Source organism: Colossoma macropomum, unplaced genomic scaffold (genome assembly GCF_904425465.1).
Source record: "Colossoma macropomum unplaced genomic scaffold, Colossoma_macropomum, whole genome shotgun sequence".
Lineage (NCBI taxonomy): Eukaryota > Metazoa > Chordata > Actinopteri > Characiformes > Serrasalmidae > Colossoma > Colossoma macropomum.
This window is the reverse complement of record NW_023494786.1, coordinates 2,049,984-2,074,721: the sequence shown is the minus strand read 5'-3', so window position 1 is coordinate 2,074,721 and position 24,738 is coordinate 2,049,984. Positions and strand designations below refer to the sequence as shown.

Below are 24,738 nucleotides of genomic sequence, written 5' to 3'. Positions count from 1 at the left end.
AAACTGTAAAATGCATCCAAACTTAACATTTAGCATAGGAGTATGCTATGGCACATAAATAACATTATGCAAAGAGAACCAATGAAAATTTTGAAAAATAAGAGTTAATGAACAGAAACAAACAAAACGTCAAGAATGCTGGGACTCTTCAGTCTGTCGGACTTAATCAACATATTTGATATTTACTAGCTTTACCTATGGTGAGTTTTACACAAGACGTTTGCATTGATCAAACATTTATAAAGTAAAGCTGTGAAGTCTTAACAGATTGAACTAAATTGCAATAAGCTGATTCAATCCAAAGATCCCATTTTGAACAAAATCATCAAAAAAGTTTTAAGAAAAGCTGGTCCAAAACATTTAAATGTAAAGTTATGCAGGCTATCAAATAAATTCTCTGATGCAGAAAACTCTCATTGCACTTGTGCTGAAGCAACCAGTTACTCATTATAAGCATCAAGACTACATTTCATGCACTTGGCAGATGTCACTAAACGTAGGTCATTCTGAATACTAGGTCTAGTGCTAAGAATAAACAGTCTATCATCCACTGTGCATATATAGATAGAACAGAGAAAAACAAGCCACACAGCCACCAGGGGCGTCACTAAACGTTAATGGATATGGGGGGCTAAGCCTGTACTAGCAGGGTCTGGGGGTATGATACCCAAAGATCATTTTTTTAATGGCCCCAAAATGTTTAGAGTAGCAACAGCCGAAAAATGTTAAGTACTTTAGTCATGTTAAGTACAAGTATTTGGTCAAATTGGCACACAGTAGATCTGTCTCTTCGTAGTTTGCATTAAGCACAGAGCCAGTATGACAAAAACTATATCCATCCACTTACAACAGGCACTGATCAAGCAAAGGTAATGAAGTCAAGTAATGCTATCTCCTCTCTCTTAGATAAACTGCAACATATATTGTACAAACACAGATTATAGATCCATTCAGTCTCAGTTGCTGCTATCAGAAAGAGTGTGACCTGTGCTCTGTAGGCATGTTTAATAAGCTAGGTAACAGAATTTCATGGTCATGGTGACAAATATATTTTCTCACACTGTTATTATCTTTTGAAGGCTGGTGACAGACTGTAGGTCACATAGCAATGCTGTCTCACCTGGCTAGTAGCTAACAAAAAGGCAAAGAAAGAGATTTAAGACGAACATTTGGGGACGAATAGACTTATTTTCATATATAAGCACTGCAGTTGGTTTCCTGGCACGCTAAATCTGCAACGAGAGACTGTCAAACACTAAAAAGTTGCAAAGATGAAGTCAGCTTCTCTTTCGACCAGTCCACCTTAAATGGTGCCGCATTTACATTCGGCACCTCAGTCAGAATTTATGGTGGAATGACAAATTTCAAACAAGAAGCTGGATAATGAGAAGCAACTTCAGCCTTGTAAAACAATCGAACATTGACAGACATTTTAAAAGAAACTATTCAACTTTTGAGGAAACATTTCCTGGTGGAAAGCGGCTATAGCTAAAGCTTAAAGCAGAGCAAAGTAAATCTGCATTTTCGTTTATACTTTTTAGCCTATACTAGGACATTAGCACATACTGAGACATATTGGACATAAAATGTTGTGGCTCCCAAGGTGGTTTGATTTTTGTTAAAAGGAAAAAATGGCTCTTCTTAACATTTGGGTTGTCGACTCCTGACCTGACCTAGCTTTTAACGCAGAGGGTGCTGGTCAGATTTCTCGCTCATCCAGTTGTCTTTGTTATGTGCACATCACAGAGTGTCCGGGTGCTGCACTTCCCAACTTCCAAGTTCCGCCTTTTGCGTTCCGTCTACATTACGTTAAAAAGTAAAATTTAGTAAATCTATTTTTGACATTTGTGAATCGATTCATAATCGTTCATGTCCGCCTCGAGATGCATTTAAGAACCGATTTTTTTACCCCCACCCCTAAATACAACGACTCAATTTTTTGAGGTCCACAATTGGGCAGTGTTTGACCGCCTCAGAAAAAACATACAACAAACTGCAACCACTTTATTATAATTTATATATATATATATATATATATATATATATATATATATATATATATATATATATATATATATATATTACACAATTTACTCTAATTACTCTTATTGTATATAACACGGCAAGATCAAAAATTTAAAGGCAGCACTCACTCCAAGGAGAAACTGTCCACAAGCATGGCACACCACCATCTCTTTGTGGAATGTTGTTCTGTCAGTGTAAAAAATTAAATGGTGGTTCCTGTTAATGGACAAAAGTTTTTCTACTGTTTTGTTAATGGTGCGCTACTCACTTTCAGAGAAGTCAAACTGCTAATCGAGGATAATCTAGAGTGTTAGTGCTGGAATGGTAGGCTAACAGTAGGTAACATAGCTTGCATAAAACTTTATCTCGAGGTTCCATAATATTACAGTCTAACAGTGGCGTCTCTGGCCACTGTTACACACTCCATCAATGAAATCACAGTTCACCAATTAATGTAACGTGGTGCAGGAGTTGAAGTGGAGACAGGAATATAAATGATATGATAACAACATTAGATCTCACAAAACAAAACCTGATCATACAGGATCGCATTACAAATCCAAAGTTATCTAGCAGTATATGATCATTGTGGTCTGTAACTACATATTTAAAGCAACATATCAGAGCAGGGAAACACATTGCTTTCCGGGCATTAGGAATAACAATCCTTGTAATAATGCAGCATGACTCACTCGCGACTCTTTCGAGTCACTGCTCGAAAAGAAAAGATGTGTGGCGATCTTTCACTTTGGGCAAACTTGTCCAAAAAATTTTCTTTCAAAGTCCACCAATCCATGAATGAATTCAAGTGATACAATAGCAAGGGCAAGCAAGCAGAAGAGTGTTTTTAGCTACACTCGCAGTTAGCCATGTTTTTCTCTTGAACCACTCTGGATTGAAGGAGCAATTTTTGTCCTTTCCAGACTGAATGATATTGAAATCCTCTGGCTGGTGTGGTCCCAAATGTTTAATCTCTAATTTCTGCTCTAATGGCATGGTACCAAATTTAACTTTCGTGACATTTTCGACTTGACTCATTATATTGCCTTGCTGTTATGAGTGGCTACTGATGTGGAACAATGGCTAGCTGCGTAGCAACACCCATACTGTAAATGACGTTACTAAACATCTGGACGTATGTAAATTTATTATTTTTTTATTGGCTGCTCTCAGCACGGGGCATTTACACAACAGGTACAGGAAATATTTGGACTGTATCGAACAGCCCTACCATTGTCATATGTAATAAACGCGCAACAATGTTAATCACAAAGGTATGTGTATATATATATATATATATATATATATATATATATATATATATATATTAGTTGTTGTACTGAATTATTGATCATGTCGTGCACTGCTCCACAGCGACATCTGGCCCATAATGTAGACAACACTGCAGTCTACTGACCTTTAAGCACTGCCTCGAAGTAGTACCAAATGGGGCTTTTTAGATCGGCCATAATGCAGATTGATCTCTCTGTGGCTGAGTCAGGTTGTGAACTCATTACGAAGCAGCATGCTAAAATCTTCAGTGTTTTGGCCTGCAAGGACTGGAGCTTAACACACATGGGCTAATAGATCATAATGAATTATATTTTTTTTTGTTTCTTTGTTTTTGTTTTTTATTTTCAATAGACGATCCAGTGATATTGGCCAGTATTGGGCCAATACAGAGACTGAGTATCGGATCGACGCACCCCTAATTATGATTCTTAACATTTTGTTTGTGGATTTTAATATTTTATTTGAAACTTTTGGCACAAATTTAACTGCATATGCAAGCTACTTTACTCTTATACAAAAATGAATGGAGACTGCCCAGGACAAACAGCATGTGCCGGGCAAATACTGGAGTGCACATACAAGTTAGTAGCCCACTGAATTCTCAGTGTGTGGCCACTGGTCAGTCACACAAATGTCTCCACTCAAAAAACAAAGCATCATGGTGACAACTAGGAAAATTCAACCGTGAAGACTAGATGGAGAGATGTTATGTCCCAACCATAGGCTCAGGTCTAGGAGGAGGGAGGGACAGTAACTAAAGGATGGAGGAGCACAATAAAGGGGTACAGAGACCAGTATAAAGGAGCTAAAGTTTTAACAGTTTAATTATACAGAAAAATAAACAACACACACAAACAAGTTCACAAGGTACTGAAGTTGTTACAGTGGTACTGGCAAGCTGGGCAATCTACCCAGGAGGGGACTACAGACAGTATCAAAGGAAAGAAATAAACAAAAATAATCTAGTCTAAACTAAGAGCTAAACAGCTCTAGCCACCACCCTATGCTAAGCTACTAAAACATACAGGGAGTGGTACAAGACAAGACAACAGCAAGCCAGAAACCCAACAAATGTGCCAAGAGTTGAGACACAGGTCACATGATGCTCAGGGCTGATGACAAACTCTGGCACACTGCTTTTAAAGTCCAAACTCCACCTCCTTGGGCTCAAATCTGCAGGCTGATTAGCCAAATGATGTCCAGGAAGTGATAGTGATTGACACCCCAGGCAACCTATGAGGAAAAGAGACAGCAAAAAGAGCAGGAGAAGAGCAAAAGAGATGGGAGAAAAAACAAACACACACGTGCACAGGCACTGACATGTAACAAGAGAGATGAAGAAAACCTTCAAAAAGCATGAGAGGAGGGAGGAGGCATGATAAAAAACAGAAAGTCACTTAAACAAGATGTGAAGAAAATAATGTACATCATTTGTATTTGTCTAACTGTCTAGCTAACTAACTGGATTATTTTGATTATGTATTTACGTTTCAGCAGTGCACTTATGGTCTGTTGCTTGGTAACAGGCATGACGGTTGATATCGATAGAGTAAGATAAGATTTCTTTACCGGAGATAAGATGCTGTAAGGTAAGATGAAATTCCAAAATTAAGGTAAGATTTGCTTCTGTAATAAGGATAGTAAACTAGCTATCATTTTATTGTGCATCTAGTTAGCTGTATTAAAAACATCACTGCAAGGACACAAGGTAGCCATCTCCCAAAACCCATCACTCTCTGCATGGAAAGGATGGCCTTTATTCTCCCTCGCTCTATCTATTAGCCAGTCACACACTCATGTAACAGAATTGGGCAGTTAGTGCTCTCCTCCAAGGTGTTCAGCCAAATAACATTGTGTGCTGCAGCAACAAAATACGAAGCAGGTGGCTCTACAAATCTTAGAGGATGCACAGTGGAAGACTAGTAGGTGGAATGGGCAATGACTACAATGAAGTGGTGGGGGGTGGCTTTACAAGAAAGCTTTAATATTCAGCAGTTTTTAATTATTGCATAATACAGCAGGTTTTCCTTGGCATAAACAAGGGCTTATTTTCAGGGGAACTCCTTGTTTGTTTAATTTGATAAAAGTTAATAAGCACATGTTGTGACAAGGTGGTTGCCATTCTTGAATCATCCTTTTCCAAAGTCACTCCTAAATATACATGTTATTATTCTGGTATTTCTAGTATACATTATGGAGGCTCTTACATGTGAAGACTGTATATTGGAGTCAGGAGAGGTTTTGAAATGTGCTCAGGTCAGACCTATTGACACCTTAGGTAACATCATTAGTTCTGATTGCCATGCACTAAAAGCACAGCCTGACAACCAGATTTAAAACATGAGCCGTTCTAAGACATTGATAAAACAGGCATGATTGAAGTTAACCTTTTATTTGTTCCAAATCCCAAACTGTTCCACAGCCATTTTTCAGTCTCTTAACGTCAAGTTATCAACAAGATAAAAAAACGAAGTTTGTTTAGAGATTTGCCTCAAATGCCAGAGTTTTAGATACAAACACAAGAGCAAAAAATAATTTGTTACATAAGTCTGTATGTGCTCTGGAATATAACTGAACATAAAAACAGTAACATGACCACAGGACTATTGTACACTGCTAGTACATGACAGGAGAATTATGTTTTGACAGATGTTGAAAATGATGATTTTGCATTATATGAATATATCATGAAATGTGTGACATTCTCAGCCTCACTCTTTTTGATTCACTGTTCATAGACCTCTCAAGACAGCTCTGCTGTCGAGTCAGAAACTGGAAATTTTTAATGGACATAACCTTTACCATAAAGTACCTACTCATAATCCTAACACATAACAAGATCTAAATATATCTGCAGTAGGTTTTTCACAGCCTGGAAAGCCTGACTCTTGAGACTAGTCAGCTATGTTTAAAAAAACGTTGTATTCTTTCTATCCTATCTGATACTCTGTGCTACTCTGCATGACAATACCTTTAATTACCTTAATTGGGACAACTGGGATCACATTATATTCTTATTATTATTACTAAGTGTTTTTGTTTCCAACTCCTGGCAACCATGTAAATAGTGTTTCTCCAGAATATCCTGTGATCTGTTTGGGTCTTCAGGCTTCCGAAGGTACTGGTTCATGACTGTACCTGTCCATGTTGTTGCTAGTCATCCTGTTCCTCGTTTACCCTTAACTCTTCCAAGCATAATTGTCTTTTTCAACAAATGGTTCTTCTCACAGTGAGAGGTGAGGCTTGATTTTTTCGAGAATCAATTTTTTGTCCAAGGCACTCTCAGAAGTCTCTGCCAACAGCATAGTTCCAAGGCATCTATATTCTTCCTCTTTCACTCATTTATTGTCCATGCTTTTACATCCATTAAAAAACACACAGAGAAGACTATAACCTGGACAAATCTGATCTTTGTTTTTAGAGACAAGTCACTGCATTTGAAGATCTTTTTCAAGCTCCTTCATCTTTGTTCTGTCAAGTGCCAATGTGTGTCATATTTCTTGAGCGCTGGATAATTTGTTGCTAATAACTGACATGGGTACACTGTAAAAAATTATGGCTACAAGTGACACGTAGTATAACTGAATAGATTTTACTTACCTAAACTTTGATTAAAATGCATTAAATAAGTGAACTAAATTTAAGCAAAAAAACTAAGTAAATGTTAATAAAAGCAACAGTTAAAATCTGTTGTATTTAGTAATAGTATGCCACATATAAGTTAATGTAACCCACAAATATTGAGTAAATACAAATTAATTTAACAAGGAAACTTTAGTAATATCTACCAAGTGTCTGAGCAAAATTGCTTTATATTTACTCAATATCTGGGGAAAATGTATTTACATTTACTAAATATCTGGTGAAAACTGGTTTATATTTACTACACATTACTACAGCTGTGGTTGCCAGATCTTCACAATAAACATATATAGTGGAAAAGTATAAGACATTACAGTATGCTTTTTTGCCAACCGTAAATTTCTCTGTTAAGAACTGTTGTTTGTTTATGGTTAATTACTGTGAAAAAAAGCATATACTGTAAATCTGCATACAGTAAATTTTGAAAACAACAGATATACTATTAACATAATTATAGTCTACCAGACTGTACCATAAACACAGTACAACCGTATGACACATTACAGTATTTTATTGTAAAGTTCAACTTTACAGTAAATTACCGGCAGCTGTGGTTGCTAGAATTTCATTGCAAAAAATACAGTACAACCCATGGTAACACTTTACATTAAGGGTACATGATCTGCCAGTAATTAAGGCATTTAGTAATGAATAAGTAATCAGAAAGTAATGAGTCATTGATCAGGAACAAATGAATGTCATATATTAACAAGCACAAGACTAAATTACTAACGCATGTATAATGAAGATGGACGTAATAAATGCTTTCTTCAGTGTCTGAATTTATCAGGAGTTTATGTGTTAATTAATGATTGTTGTCACAAGATCCCCCTCAAACACAGTGCTATATATTATATATAATATTGTGTCTATCCAAGTCAACTGTTTTTTCTGTAGCTGTATCCTCTCATCATCGTGTCCTTCTGCTTCATCTTGATGTCTAAGCAGCCCTTGTATCTGCCTGTTTCTATCTGTCAGTTCTTGAGTTTATTATTATTTTTTTATTTTTTTTATTTTTACCCAATTATCTCCCCAATTTAGTCGTTTCCAATTCCACCCGCTAGTTAGGACTCCCCCAATCACACGATGCTATCAACGCTAGGAGGGTGAAGGCAGGCACAGGCTTCCTCCGAGACCTGTGAAACCAACCACCGCTTCTTTTCGAACTGCCGCTCACGCAACGTCACTGGACAGCTGAACGCGCTCGGAGGAAAGCGCCAACCGCCAGATCTGTTACGTCAGCTAACAGATGCCTGCGCTGACTAGCATCGCGTTGAATGATGGAGGGGCCATCCTACCCACCCAGAGAGAGCGAGGCCAATAAGTAAGCACCAAACCAAATATTTAAGCTATTTTAAAGCAAATTTAGAAATAGCATCTGCAAATCCATCCTGTTTCACCACAGCTGCATGTTTTACACCTTAGTCTAAAAAGAGGTGAGGCACGAAAATACATAACTTACTAGCACTCACTTAGACAACAATACAAACGTGTAAATATTATATCTGCGATGTAAACTGCGTACATAATCCAGTATGCGCATGCATAACTCACCTGTAAAAGTGAGAAAAATGCAAAATATTGCGAAAATGCACAAAGAGAAATATTAGACATTTTTTATTATTGTTTTCATTTGCTTCTCTTAAAGAGTTTCATAGAGATATTCACGAGTTTCATTTCAAAATGCTGTGTTTCCATTACTAAAACATTTAGACATAGAAAAGTTTTAAATAGAATAACAGATGTATAACGGGAAACGCGTTCATTTTTCTGAAGGTGGTATATATTTTTCATAATAATGGTGGCATATAATAAGATAATTCTTAATAAAATCAAATGCATATATTCAGTAAATAAACTAGTTTACAGTTTATTAAACATCAATCATATATTAAGACACTACATACTGCATCACGTCTTGAAAAATTTACAATTCTTTAAGCTCACGTGTTCACAGGTAAGCATAAATGAACTGATCACACCAGAAATCCTTTAGAAACAATTGCATTAACTGCCTAAGCAAAATATATACAACTTACACACAATTCAGACATATTGAGTGGAATAGCAGGCAACAGCTACAACGTTGTTAACAAAAAATACAAATTAAATTACATCACTGTGCTTGATTATATGTATACACTTACTGGCCACTTTATTAGGTAATGCTGCCTTGTATTTACTTGCTATTCTATTGAATCAGGTCTATTTAATATATATGTGCACTTTGTAGTTCTGCAATTGCAAAATTGTAGCTGATCTTCTTCTCTGCATACGTTTTTAGCCCCCCCTTTTACATCATTCATCAATGACCAGGACCCGCCTAGACCACCACAAAGCAGAGATCATTGGTTAATTCTCAGCACTGCAGAGACACTGACATAGTAAGTGTGGCACTAGTGTATCAGATACAATGTTTTAATCACCTCAGTGTCACTGCTGGGCTGAAAATAGTCCACTGATGAAGGACTAGAGGATGACCAACACAAACTGTGCAGCAGCAGATGAGCTATTGTCTCTGACTTTATATCTACCAGGTGGACTGACAAGGTAGGAGTGTCTAATAGAGTGGACACTGAGTGCACACAGTGTTTAAAAACTCTAGCAGCACTGCTGTATCTGATCCACTCGTACCAGCACAACACGCACTAACACACCACCACCACGTCAGTGTCGCTGCATTGCTGATAATGTTTCATGAATAATGCCTGCTCTGTGGTGGCCCTGTAAAAAGGGAAAGGGGGGGCACTGTATACAAAGAAACAGATGGACTCCAGTCTGTAAGTCAGGAGTACTGTAAAAATAGCCAGTGAGCATATATGTAGAGTATATTTGGGAGAGAGAATGAACATCTGAATCCTACCTGTTAAAAATTCTCAGCTCTTGACAGATGTAGAGGTCTCTGGTCAATTTCTTTGTCACTTGCAGTTTGTGAAGATGCATATTGAGAGAAAATATTCTCAACATATCTTACTTTCCCTTATGTTACTTTCTTAAGGTCTAAACCATGTTCATTGTAGAGTTTAAGCAAATGGCAGAAAGGTGAAACTGGTCACACTCTCACCTTGCCCCCTCACTCCTTTGTTTGTATTGAAATGACCCTTTGTCTCACAACCTTAAGCTGATAACAATCACCCCCCTTATCTCTACCCCCTACATCTCTATTCACATATTCTCCTTCTACAACCCCTCCTTATCCCTCCTCAAACTCCTTTTCCTCCTCCTTCCTCCCCATTAGTTTTCAATGTATATAAGGTCCTTCCAAATTATTCTTGTTAGACTGGACTGCTGACCAGACTGGACTAGACTGGACTGGTGACACACTGATGACCAAGCTGTGCCCGTGCATGCAGACAATCATGCACGGGCACAGCTTGGTCATCAGTGTGTCACCAGTCCAGTCTAGTGAATAAGACTAGACTGCTGATGCTGCTGATTGACTGTTGATCGACCACGCTGTACCATACTCTATATGTGGTAATAAAACTCCAGTCAATGCTGAAGGTTCAGTCTCCTGACTCTTCCTGCTGAATTTCTAACAGTGTAAATGAAGAAATAAGTGAGCAAAATTAGTAATAAATACTCACCATACAAAACATAAGGATAAAGAATCCTGAACAAAAAGTAAACAGTATCAAAAATAAATTTATAAAGTAACAAGAAAAACAAAGGTATATGCAAAGCAATACAAGAAAGAGCATGTTACTGTGAATAACATTGTACTGTCTTTTACAATAGCACACAATCTTTAAAGTTTTATTGTTTTCATACAACAGTTTTGCAAAGTAAAGAAAAAAACAAAGCAGGTGAGTCAAATACAAGTTAAAATACATAATACTGACAATGTCTTGTGCTAAAAGACGTAATAAAATATTTAGCGTAATATGTAATAATATTACAAAGAGCAATACCATAATGATACTATAAATTAAAGTACCTGGGACAATTCCTGATCAGCTGAGAACCAGAAGCAGCAGTGGATGGATGGCTGTAAAAGATAAAACATTTGGTAAAGGTTTAAAAGACTACCTTCAACAACTGAAACAGACACAGGCACATTTATGTTTGCTAACTGCATTTGTATAAGCATTCAAGCCTCTCGAATCTAGTAAACATGCTGCTTTTATAGCTTAGAGATATTTTTCTGGCTTATTCTGGAGTTGGTTATCAGCGAGAAGCAGTGTGGCTAAAATACATAGCTTCTTAGTTGTTGTGTAAGACAGGTGTTGGTAATTTGAGTAAAAGCAGAAATACTCTTGGTTAAATATTACTTGTGAAAAGGTATTCAGTCAACATCTGTACGTGAGTCAACATGCACCCTCCACGAGAAAACATTTAAAAACATCACAAAACTGTTCTTTCCCAAAGGTTATTACAGTCAGTCATGAGAAACACAGACATATTAATAACTTTTCAGTTTAAAACACTGACTTCAATTAAAGACAGACATATTCATCTTAGACGATTACAAATATAGAAAAATCAGTGTAAACGAACCAGCAACATGCCAGAGAAAGAGAGGTAAATAAAAGCTGCTTCCATACCTGAGCAATGCTGGTGGTAGATGTAGGGAACGTATAGGTTAGGTAACTGCAAGAACAAAAGATATGGTTAAGCCTGAACATAGGAACCTAAGGAGAAGAAAGAACAGATTTCACAAAATTTAGTGTGATATAGGATTGTTAGCATGTAAAATCACTCGGCAGCTAGCTGCCAAATAGAAGCTCAGTTGACCTTGTTAAACTAATGCTTTAACTGTACCAGTCACTCGACATCTTCCCCTTAAATTTCTGTGTTTAACCTCTAAACTTCTGTGAGAGAGGTATCGAACGTGCTCTGTGGTGTGTGAGCCCGTTAGCCTGCTGGCCACCAAGCTAACAGCCCCACACATCACAGACCGTAGTTAGCTAGGTTAGGTAAGCTAGCTAGTTTCTGCTTTTCTGTCATTCAAACACCGGTCAGTCTCTCGACGTCTCCCGTTCAGATCTGAAGCCATCATGGTCAGCACAGGTTAGCCGGAGTGAACTGATCGTCCAGCAGAGCTATTAACTTAGCCTAAGCTCGCGCATACGTAGCTGAGCTAGCTAGCTAGGTTATTTAGCTAGCTAGTAACTCTAACAAGTGTACACACTAGTCTATTATACCATAAATTCGACACCGGCTCACTTTAAAATTGTAATTTAACTAAAAAGGTGCCTTTATCCTATTTTGTGAGAGCAAACAGTCATCTAAAAGAGATGAATCGCCAGCGAGCTAGTTAGCTAACTTAACTGTTAGCAAGCGATGCTTATTTTTGTTTTTTGACATATGAAGAGTTAAACATTCACAAATTACAGAATTAGGTTTGAATAAATATTCGATTGAAAAGCTGCTGCTACGTCAAATAAACCAATCATTTATTCACCAAACGCATTTTGAATCCTTTCGAATTTTCCTGAAGCGGCTCTAGGCGCACAGTTGTCGCCTCCGCAGTGAAACGTTGGTGACGGCTCGGAGCTCAACACGGGTGTCATCTGCTCTCCTCAGTATGGGAGGAATCTTCCTGTATGTTTTTTTTGCCGACACATCAGAGAGCCTCGCCTCTCTCCGTACCTCAACAGCAAAATCTGTAATTTAAATCCAGGCCATGCTTCTATGCTAATCAAAACTAAAATGCATTCGCTAGCTGCTAGCTTAAATTTGACTTAGAGCCCAGGAAGTCTGACATGGTAAGCTTTTGACTTCGGTAAGCTGCAGTAGCTTAAAAGACAACTGCCACAGCAACATACTTCGAAATTGTTTGTTTCCTAGCAATAATTAAAAAGGTCTTACCTTTGGGAAGTTGGGGGACTGCAACCCCTGAAACGTGTAGTCACAGGTGCCCATGAGGCACAAAAGACGTTAGGCAGAAGCGTGACGTGATTAAAACCAATGACCTCCCAATGAGTAAAATCTGTCGATTTTCTGCATCGTTCTTGTTCCTGATAAAACATAAGCAAATTCTACTCAATGTATCACAGCTAATTTAATTCAACCAAAAGCGCGTAAAATGCAATTAACAAAACATTTAAATTTATTGGATTCAGCTCAGTTTGATTTCTAACTGAACATAGTCTTATTATGTAGAGGTTACTATTAGTTATTTAGCAAATATTAATTAACCCCAGTCCCACTTTTTACAGTGTAGGCAAAAGTTGTCCTCCATATCCACATCTTCTCATTTTAGCAGTCTTAGTGTTCTTCATATTGAGTAGGGCTGCAACAAACGATCGGTTATTGAAATTAAATTGATTATTTAGATTATGAATCACTAAATTACCAAATAACTCTTATGTAGCTATCAGCTTTTACATTTACCTTGAGGTTGTTTTATGCATTTGCAAACTAACAATGAAGACAATAAAGATGAATAACTTACTCAAAAATTCACTGTTTTAATATACTTTCCTATGAATACAAAAGATAAATAAAACTCCAATATATTTTTCCTGTCAGAATTTAAAACCAAGGATGTGCAAAGTAGCAGCAATGAAATATAACACAACTAAATCAGTATTTCTTTAATCAAGTAAATAAAAAAATCAATCTAAATTAAATTTTAAATTTAAACAGTGCTGTCTGTGCTTTGTGCATTCTGCTGTCTGTTTTCTGATAGCAGATATTCCCCGCAGCAGAGAAGTTGTGCTCTGATGGAGCGGTGGGAAAAGTGGTGAACGTTTGTGGAAAACTTGTTCTCTAAACAGTTAAATTTAAATGATTTTGTGTAAACATATTATTTTAACGGTAACCTTTTGTCCAGCTGCCCCGTATGTTTGCAGAGAACTACCTCCTGAAACTGTTTGTGAGTAGAGGCAAATGTTCGTGGAAAACAGAAAACATGCATTTCGAAATAGATGTTACAGCTCATAACCCAAAGTAAGATGGCTTTTAACATTAACATTAGCTAACTAACTAGCACAACTAACTTACTGAGATTAATCTTTTTTCCTAAGTTTAGCGTGAAATGCTCCTACACTTTTGAGGATTTTGTTCTTGAGGCTGCCATCGCGCTTTTTTCAACTCTCCAGCAAGCAGCAATGTCAAAACATTGAGTGAGCTCAAGAAAGACATGTAATGACGTCACCAACTAATCGACTATTAAATTAGTTGCCAATTAATTTGGTCTGCGATTTATTCGACTAAGTTGAATAATCGTTGCACCCCTAACATTAAGCTAAAGTCCCATCTTTTCACTCCATTCTTTAACCACCTTCAGATCTTCCAGATTTTCCACTATAAGTGTTGTAACACCTGCACATCAAAGTTTATTGATGTTTCTTCCACTAATCCCAAATTCTTGATCATCTTCCTCCAGTCCTGCTTCTCTCATTATATGTTCTGCATTCTGCATACAAGTTGAACATGTATGGTGATAGTATGCAGCCTTGTCAAACTCCTTTTCCAATGCGGAACCATTTTCTCTTCTGACCATCGCTTGTTGATCAGTGTAGAAATTCCTCATTAGAATGATGAGATGCCCTGATATTTCTGTTTTCCTGAGAACATTTCATAATGTTACATTGTCAGTACAATCAAAGGCTTTGCTGTAGTCAATGAAACACATGTTGAACTCCTTAGCTTTTTCAATAATCCAGCATACATCCATAATGATATCTCTTGTTCCTCTGCATAACTGGCAGTTCTCTTTCGATGTAAGGCCTTAGTCTATGTTGAATGATCTTAAGCATAATTTTACTGCCCTCTGATATTTTGTGATAGTTTGCACACTCTTTCTTATCTCCTTTCTTTGGTACTGAAAAATCAACTGACCTCTTCTAATCTGCCACTCCCTGAGCCGTTTACCATATTTGCTGGTATAATTTGGACTTTAACCGAATCATAACTTTAACCGAATCTCTTCAGATTTTCAGAATCTTGAAATATTTCTATTTTCTATTTCTAAATATTGCAGTATTATAGATTCCTTTGGCTTACATCTTTGGCAGTAATCTCAGGGCCTGTCTGACTTCATCTGCAAGCACTAAAGGTTCTTTTGTGCAGCTAACATCAACAAAAGTATCTTGGTAATTGACTTTTTTAGAGGTCTTCTGTGTATTCTTTCTGTTTTTTTTTATTTCTGTTTCATCTGTTATGATTTGTCCACCGCCATCTCTCAGAGTACTGACTCATCGCTAAAATTAGTTTTTGGTCTCCCTTATCTTTTCAGTATATCTACAGATGTTGTTGTAGTATTGGTCGTCATCCTTCCTGGAAGGTCTCCGGAATTCACTATTTATTTCTCTTGAACAATTCTTCTTGATTTTGGCTTCTCTTTTTTGCAATCTTTTCTCCTTTTCATGCATCCCAGATTTTTCTCTGATTCTTCTTTGATGACCATAGCTTTTCTGGTTCCGGTTATGTCCAGCATTTGAAATTAATTCATGATGTTTTCTTTGAAGACGGATGGTATGTTTTTTGAGCTGAATGGATTAGTCTACTTCTATAAGCTATTCTACGTCTGTTCTATGTTCTTCATTAACAAATGAACTACGAAGGAATAATGAAATATGTACTAGCCTATAATACTATGAAGCCTATATCAAGATATGAATGATATTTGGGCTTTTTAATATTCAGACTTTAATATTGAATATTATTGATTATTTCCTAACTGTGAGGCAAACAAGAAGTGTTGCAAAAAGTAAAGTTTAAAATAAATGCATAAAAGGTGTTTAAGAATGATGAAGTGTGTATTTCTGTATTAAGATCAGTAAGAGTTTCAGTTATGTACCTTTAAACGGTAATATATTGTTTTCATATTTTTTTTTTTCTGTTGCTGACATCCAATTTATTCTGCACAAAATGCTATAGAACGTTATGCAAAGAAACAAACAATAATATGATTATAAGCAGTTTGCTGTGACTAGAAATGACATGACAAAACAGTTGTGTTAATAGGGAGGAAGAGGGGGTGCAAAATGAGTGGTGGTCTAGGAACAAAGAAGCTTCCGCAGGCTCCCTCTCTCTGAAGCTCAGGTCTTGCTGCGGGTGTGACACCCCCCCTCTCTGATATGTACTGAGAGGCTGGTGGTCAGCACGTCTTTCACAACATTCGAACGAGGACACTGCTCAGGCACACAGCTGTCTGACAGCTGGACCAAGACATTTGTAAGCAAATTTGCGGACTAAAATCGTGGAAATGTGGAAGCGAGCAAAACTCTGACAACTGACTGAACACAGAAGATCAGTGGCTCTCTGAGGATCCAGCTCACAGGTACACACTCTCTCTCTCTTTCTCTCTCTCTGTCTCTCTCACACACACCCACACACACACACACACACACACACACACACAATGACACAGTCATTCAGCCTCTCTCACACAAGCATCAACACGTCTGTAAATGCACATATATTCTCAAACAGACCTGTCCAAGAAACAATTTTGGATTGCGCTGGTTGAATAAATTGTAAAAAATAAATTGCCTAACCTGAGTCCCACAAATCATGTCATGTAACACATGTACAATAATTTATTAGTCTCCACAACCTGTCATTCCCCACCATCTGACAGTTTAAATTGTGCTGCTTTTCTGAGAGCATGTTTCTCCTGTGAGGCACTGAGTGTATTTAAAGGACATGCATTTGTGTTTCATCACACTCTCAGTCTAAAATCACAGAAAGCCAAGACATTGTGTTCTAAGTGGCAGTGCAGCACCTGGTGTTATTTGGTTCATTATGTTGTGTGTGTCTGTGACGTACAAGAAATCAACAGCGTAATTTGAACATTCTGCTTTTTCAATCCATATCCCAGAGCTTAGGATGAAATGATGGTGAAGACAGTGATGGTGAATTTTTTAAAAAAAAGTAACTACAGAAATATGTAATGTTTATTTTACTGCTGACATATTTATAGCGTCATGGAAATATATTCCTTTTGCTCACATTCTTTTTAATCGGAAATTCTCACTATTAATAACACTAGAAACATGACTTCAAATTAAACAGTTTGATTATCCAGTGTAGAGAAGCAACCTTTCTGCTTTGCCTTTAAAAGATCCTTGAGTCTCTTCAAGGAAGAGAGAGGCAGATGCTAAAAGCTCCCAATAGGTCCATGACAACAGCATCTCCTTTACATCCTTAGTCTGTCTCAGATAATTGGTGAAGTTTGTGTGTGTGAGTGTTTCAGGTCATTTGTCAATTCATGTGTCATGTCATGTCATTTTTTTTTTGTCAGGTTAAAATGGATACTTTCCTCGGACAAGTTCTGGAGGGCTTCAATGGGACTATTCAGGCTTCCAATCGAACAGACCCTCTAGATAAGTTCTCTGGCACTCAGCTTCTTCTGCGCTTCAAGCCTCTTTTTCTGCCCCTGTACTCAGTAGTTGTTGTGGTAGCTGGTGTAGGAAATTGTTTCCTGCTTGCCTGCATTCTGGCTGACAAGAAGCTTCACAATGCCACCAATTTCTTCATTGGCAACTTGGCTGCTGGAGACTTGCTGATGTGTTTGAGCTGTGTGCCTCTCACTGCCTCCTACGCCTTTGACTCACGTGGCTGGGCTTTTGGCCAGCCACTCTGTCACCTTATACCGCTCCTGCAAGGTGCCACCGTCTTTGCCTCTGTGCTGTCCCTTACTGCCATCGCCATTGACCGCTATGTGGTAGTGGCATATCCTGTCAGAAGGCGCATTTCAGTATGGGGATGTGGGGCTGTGGCTCTGGGGGTCTGGGCAGTCTCACTGGTTTTAGCTGCTCCACCTTCACTGCACATGCGCTATGTGGACCTGCGGCCCAGTGGCATGGAGCTAGTGGTGTGTGAGGAGTTCTGGCTAGGTGCAGAGAGGCAGCGTCTGCTGTATTCTTGCTTCTTCCTGCTGGCCTCCTACATGATTCCACTTTTGTCTGTCAGCATCTCCTATTGTGCTATCAGTGTGCACCTCCACAGACATACACTTCCAGGAGAGCCTATTCACAGACAACAGCACTGGAGCAGGCAGCGCCGGAAGACCTTTTTCCTTCTGGTGGCCTCTGTGCTTGCCTTTGCCCTGTGCTGGCTTCCACTCCAGATCCTCAACCTGCTGCTAGACCTGGATGCTGACTTCCGCATTGTGGACAAGCACTATGTCAATGTGCTGCAAGTCAGCTGCCACCTGGTGGCCATGAGCTCAACCTGTTACAACCCTTTTATCTATGCCTCACTGCACAGCAAGGTGCGCGTTCACTTGCGGGGTTACTTGTGCCCTTGCAAGCCCAGTAGGGGTCAGCTGCTGTCACACTGTGTCTCTCGCAACCCAGCCACCTGTCTTACTCTCATCTCAGAGAACCATGCAGCCCAGAGTCCTAATCCTGACAGCTCTCTATAAAACCACTCAAGATGTACCATACACATTTGTTATTCAGATGCAAGGAAATAAGCATAAGATGGTTTACATCATATGTTGTTCCCACACCACCATTTACTGTTCTCATCTGATAAAAAAGATTTTGTTGGCATAAGATTATTAACATTTAGTCAAGCATTCTGCCTTATGTGTTATGAAGACATTCTTTTTTGTTTTTTTGTTGTTTTTAAAATAAACACTTTTCTTGTTGTGGGCATTATTCTCCAACAATAAGCCTAACTTTGCGATGTTACTTGTCAGTGGAAGGACTTTAACCATCAGTAAGTTTTTGCCCGCACTACATTCAGGATTTTTCAGGAGAACCATAACTAAATGTTGACACTCCTTCCTGATGCTTCTTTTGCCTTTTTTCCTCAAATATCTCTCTCCTTCTTGCTAGCTGGTCTCTGCCCATGTTGGTGTCAAGTGGATGTTTATTCTGTTTTCTCTCAGCCAATTAAATTAGCATGAAACTCAGTTAATATTGAACCATGTCCCTTTAGACACCTGTGTGTTCGAGGTACTGAACATCTCTGGTCCTCTTAGCCTTTTGTTTTTGTTCTTCTCCTGAGAATCCCTGCTCCAGTAAAAGTCATTACCTCTTACAGTTTTACTCACACAGATGTTCAACCACTCTTGAAAGAGCTGTGTAATCTAGAATGAAAAGATTGTATATATTTCCCTGGGTACAGTCCTGATAGCTTTAGTTTCTGCCTAAGGTTACCAAACACAATTGCCTAAGCTGTGGACATGTTCAGTGGCCATTCTGTTTGGCACATGGTGAACAGTATGTGATGCTTTATCTGTTATGTATTGGGAACAAGAGGGTGCTTGTAGTGCTATTGTGTGTCTTTGTCATTTCCTTTTGTGAGCTGTGTGAATCAATCCCTCATTCTGACAGGCCACAAGAAGTGTAAAATTGGCATAATATAAGGTTAATGTATTCACACTACTGAAACCATGAGAAAAGCCTATGTTTTTTACCCACACATAGAGCAGGAATGAGAAATTAGCAGTAAAATCTCACTGAGTAGAGGAAATTTCAGAGATAAACACACATCTGAAGAAACATGAGATCCTGTTATTTTCTCTTTTTGTTGATACTGTCATTGTGCATAATTGTGTATGGTTTGCTCTAAACACTACACAGTAAAATGTTGCTTGTTGCCATAGTTGTTGTTTGTGCATCTTTGTTGGGATTTATGTTCTCCTTCGAAAAATAAAAATGACTTGTTTCCAACAGTGCATGGAATGATCTTTCAATTTATTATAAGTGCTACACTCCCACGCAAAAAAAATAGGCCAAGCCCAAAATGGCAAAATAATTAAGTTTTTAATAGTCACTTTGATTGTCTTGTGGATAGACGTGCAGGCAACCTTTTACAGAAAGAAGAGTTAACATTTTTCCACTCAGCATTGATGGCTTCCAAAAGTTGAAAAACATCGCCAAGCTAGTTTGTGTTTAATGTGAGACCAAATATTCAAAGACTCTGACCAGCCTTTTTTACTCAGGTGTATATATTATACAGCCAATCAATACACAAATCACATGACTAAAGATAAAAGGTCTCACATGCTAGAGGAATTTGAGCATTCACCAATAAGGCACACAAACAGAACACACACAACCACAAGCTACCCCCTGATCCTGATATACACACACACACACTTTGGTGATGATACACTAAAGCACAGAATAAGAGAGAAATTGTAATGATGAGGAATGAGGAATGAGATGCTCATGTTTTGAATGGGCCTACATGCTAATTACAACATTTATCTGTCAAGTATGACTAATGCAATTACAGTGCTAGTAGGGGACAGGCTTCTCACCACATACCAGGAGAGAGATTGCCCAGAAAATTCATGCCCTCCCAACATGTTTGTTCTTCCTAGTAGAGCTATGTTGAGTCTTCAGTACATCAGTGACTCAGTAACAATACAGATACTTTAATGTGGACTATGACACCTGAAACTGGTGGATCACTGAAAAAGCTAAAGAGTACAGGAAAGACAACGTGTTTCATTCACTAAAGCAAAGCCTTTGACTGTGTTGACCACATGAAATTATGAAAGGTCCTCAAACGGGAAAATGGGAATACCAGAGTATCTCATCGCTGTAATGAGAAATCTCTACATTGATCAACAAACCATGGTCAGAACAGAAAATGTACAAACACACTGGTTCCACATAGGCAAAGGAGCTAGACAGAGCTGCATACTATCACCATATCTGTTCAACCTGATATGCAGAACATAGAGAAGCTTGACTGGAGGAAGATGAATGTTTAAGAACAGAGTGAAAAGATGGGTCTTCAGCTCAATATGAAAAAGACTAACCAGACTAACTATGATGACAGGAAAGACTGCTAACTTTACCACAGATGGAGAACTTTACCATTGGTGAAAATGGTGGACTGCTTTTGCCTTCTCTGATGAATTATTAACAGAGAATCCAGTACTCAAGAAATACGACACAGATTGGCACTCGGCAGATCAAGGATGCAAGACCTAAACAAGATCTTCGAATGCAACGATCTGTATCAGATATTCTGAGAAGAACCAATTAATTGGAAAAGACTACGCTTGAAAGAATTGAAGGTAAAAGAGGGAGAGGGCAACCACCAACAAGATAGATAGATACAATGAGAGGAATCATAAACCAGTCATTGAGAACCATTAAAGACTCAAACAGAACACAGGACATTCTGGAGAAACCCAATTAATATGGTCACAGACATTGAAAATGGTGTGAAGGCACTTATCATCATCAATAATAATAATAATAATAATAATAATAATAATAATTTTAGTCTCAGATCCTGAGGATGCTGCAATTGACAAACCAGGAATAAAAACAAACCAGCTACAAAATACAAAATTTCCCATGTGTATAATTCAGTTTTGTTTTAACGTTTGTTCATTCATGCAATTAGGAAAGATATATTTGGTATACACATTTACTTCTTTACAAAAGCATCCAATTGTCCTCCAACAATGAAAGAGGTATTTTTATATGCCCACAGTCTATACTTCTGAGACAGTATCTGGCATTGATTACATGTTGTCCTCTTCTGATATGTCTAGAAAGCCAAGCCTGGATGTAAATGTCTGCAAGGAAAAAAATGGAGTGTGTCATGTATAACATTGACTGATGATTTTCCTTTCTAATGACACTTGTCTCAAGAAAAAAAAAAAACAAACAAACCTGATGAACAACACAAGATGGCTTAGACCAGGAGTGCCCAATCCCGGTCTACCTCCATGCACAGTTTAGCTCTATATATGTTTAAAATAAAAAAAATACAATTTGTTTCTTGTTAGGCCAGAAAAAAATTACTGATTAAACAAAGTTCTGACCTTAATATATTGGCACTTTATGTTACCGTAAGCTAGTTCTTTGGGTATAATCTTTACATCTCAGTCAACTTACATCTCAAGGGCAAATCATTCTGTGAGTTCCAGTGTTTTTCTCTCAGTCCTTCATTTGACTTTTGTTTTGCTTAAACATAAAATAGCTAAATACTAACATAAACATATAAACATAATATTAGTAGGAATGACAGATACAGGAATTTACACCTGTAAGAATATGCCTTTGATATGTCCACACTGGTGTTCATTTGTGGTGGGGATTGAGCAGTCCTCTCTAGCACGAGGTTCTAATAGAGCTTGTAGCAGTGACACAATCTTAGCTCCAAACATGATAATGATAACTGTAGCTGAATAACTGTAGAAGCCAAGACATCTCACTGAATGTTAAATATCCTCAAAGTATGTGTTCATATATGAACAGTTCATAAGACAGTAGGTTGCACAGAAAAATAATTTCAAAAAATAATTTCAGTTACTGATTTTAAAGGTTCAGAATATGAACACATTTGTATGCAATCCATCATTGCTCTAGTGACATAAAAAAGAAGTATGATAAACTGAAAAGCTGTATTTCACAACACTTGGGCCATGCCCAAGTTAGACATTCGACAGAAAATCCATAAATGCAATTCAGAAACAGATCTTTGATTCTCACATGGACACACTGACATGTCTGTTCTTTCAAATATCACAGTGGCTTATAATTTAGCCTGGATTCTTCAGAACAGGACACACATATCAGACCACAGCTGTTAAAAGGCCTCATTCAGTTTCCAAAGCTGTGGGGTTTACCCTGGTCCTCCATTTTGAAATGGCAAACACTTCTCATCTCCCCAGGGGTCTGCCTGTTTCTCCAACACAGCCATATATCTTCCCTAATCACATTACTGACCAGTACATAAAGCAGTGGGTCCATTACGCTGTTGAGACTGGACAAGGCCAAAGTGCAGGAGAAGTTAAAGTGCTGTGCTTGCTCAAAGGTGCAGTAAGCCTTCTTGTCCATTCTATTAAAGGCAATTGACCGTGCCAGTAAGAGAATGTGGTAGGGGGCAAAGCAGATGGAAAAGATGGCAATGACTCCCACTGACAGCAGCTTGACTTTGCGTTTGCCTTGCTTATCCACCCCTGTGCTTTTCTGTACCTTGCTCAGGATCTGCCAGTAGCAGACTGTTAGAACTAGCAGTGGTAGCAGGAAACCAATACCTACTCGCAAGAAGTTGAAAAAAGCTACATGCTCAGTCATGGGATAGGTCTCATAACAATGCTTCTGGGAGTCCATCAGGTCATTCACCTTGTCTGTGTACAAAACCAGAGTGTGTAGGCTCATAACAAAGATGTAAATGAGCCCACAGATAAGCCAAGCATATTTGTAACGACGAAAGGCTTTGACCTTTAGAGGGAAGGTGACCACCAGGCAACGGTCAACGGAGATGCAGCACAGGAGATAGATACTAATGTACATGTTGGAGTAATAGAAGAAACCAGCGAGCCTGCACATGCCCTGACCAAGAGTCCATTTGTGGTCATGGTGGTAGTAATAGATCCACAGAGGCATGGTGAGGATATAGAGCAGATCAGACACAGAAAGGCTGAGGAGGTAGACCCCTAGCACATTCTTGCTGCGGATCTGCTGGACAATGGGCCAAGCAGTGAGCAGATTGAAAATGAGGCCCAGGACCAATGCAATAATGTAGATGCTCATTAGCAGATCACTAATTGGACTGATTTCAATGCTCACACAAGTGTTGTTGTATGTCTCATTCATGGTTGCAGCCATCCTCTACCTTCAAAAACAGCAAGAAATAATATTAATATTGCAGCAAACCTTAAAAGATAACTTTTGTGACGTTAGAATTTGTCATTCAAAAGTTGTTACAGTCACTGATATTATGCACAAAGGACTGCTTTTTACATGCCTTTCTTACTAGTAACATAAAATTCTAGACTGATACAAAAGGCACAATTCTATTTCATGGATAAGTAAGCACAGCAAAGTGTATGACTTTTATAATAGAGAAGGTTGATTTGTATGTTTCCTATGTGTATGTTTCCTTCATATATGTTGATATTGATATCTTTTGTATGTGTCATTTATATTTTACTGTGACCTGCAACATAATATTTGTTTACAAATTTTTCATGACTTGCTGCTTATATGTTAGCAGTGTGAAACAAAACCTTCGCATTGTTCTGATGAAAATCAGGCCAGAGGGAAGATTCAAGTCTAAACTAATGAAATGTCTTAGTTTATTTCTAATTATCTCCAAAAACAAATGACATAAATGATCACTGGTTAACCTGACATACTGATATAGCTTAATTTTTATGGTTAGTTGTTGTGCTTTGTTTTTTTTTTTGTTTTTTGTAGCACCGCAAATTGAAGGCATTTGAGATATAGCATTAACTGCAACTGGAAGAACAAAGTTACTTTTATGCAATTATGTGTATATTTAAGAGGGAAATACTATGAGTGAGTAGAATGAAATGAAAAGGCAGCAGAAATAAAAAAGAAAGAAAGAAAAGAACTAGAAATGTCATCAATTTCAGTCTTCAGTCTTCATGGGAGTAATATCAAAATGTTAATTTTATGATAGTGCAGAAAATATTTTTGATAGTTATTAACCCTCTATTGGCCAATATGTTGAAAAGTTTGAATTTTTAAAAGAGAATGAACACATTGCTTTGAAAAGCATCTTTATTAGACCTCAGTATGATAGATGTTCTACTTTCCCCTGCTGCAATTTAACTGTGATCATAATGGGTCCTGCTGTCTTTACCTATAACAGGCTCTCTAATAGCATTAGCTGCCATAGCGATTGGCAGCTAGTTGCAACACTAATTGAGAAAACATTTTGGTGGGGAAAGCTCAGAGAAGTACAGTTCATCTGGCCTTTCAAAAATGATAAAATAATCCATGTCATGCCACTGGCCTTTATATACTCTTTAGTGGTAATCTAACCCTTCCTGAGGTATAAATATTTTTTACAAAAGCACATATGGTTTATGATAACTACACTCCATAGCTGATCCAAAATCAATAGAACAGAAAATAACACTGTTCATTT

At 37.9% G+C, this 24,738-nt stretch overlaps 2 protein-coding genes across 2 annotated transcripts; one reads left to right on the top strand and one right to left on the bottom strand.

Annotated features, from left to right (window-relative positions):
• Positions 1-15,384: 15,384 nt before the first annotated feature.
• gpr184 (G protein-coupled receptor 184) lies at positions 15,385-23,400 on the bottom strand. The gene is made up of 2 exons (XM_036557462.1): positions 21,507-23,400; positions 15,385-21,409 (listed from the first exon to the last, which is right to left on the bottom strand). Exon 1 carries the CDS (start codon positions 23,373-23,375, stop codon positions 22,440-22,442), a length of 936 nt encoding a protein of 311 aa, XP_036413355.1. The 5' UTR covers positions 23,376-23,400; the 3' UTR covers positions 15,385-21,409; positions 21,507-22,439.
• si:dkey-202l22.3 (7 transmembrane receptor domain-containing protein) lies at positions 17,099-18,280 on the top strand. Its single transcript, XM_036556546.1, has one exon. The coding sequence runs from the start codon at positions 17,123-17,125 to the stop codon at positions 18,278-18,280; it is 1,158 nt and encodes a 385-aa protein (XP_036412439.1). The 5' UTR covers positions 17,099-17,122.
• Positions 23,401-24,738: the final 1,338 nt, after the last annotated feature.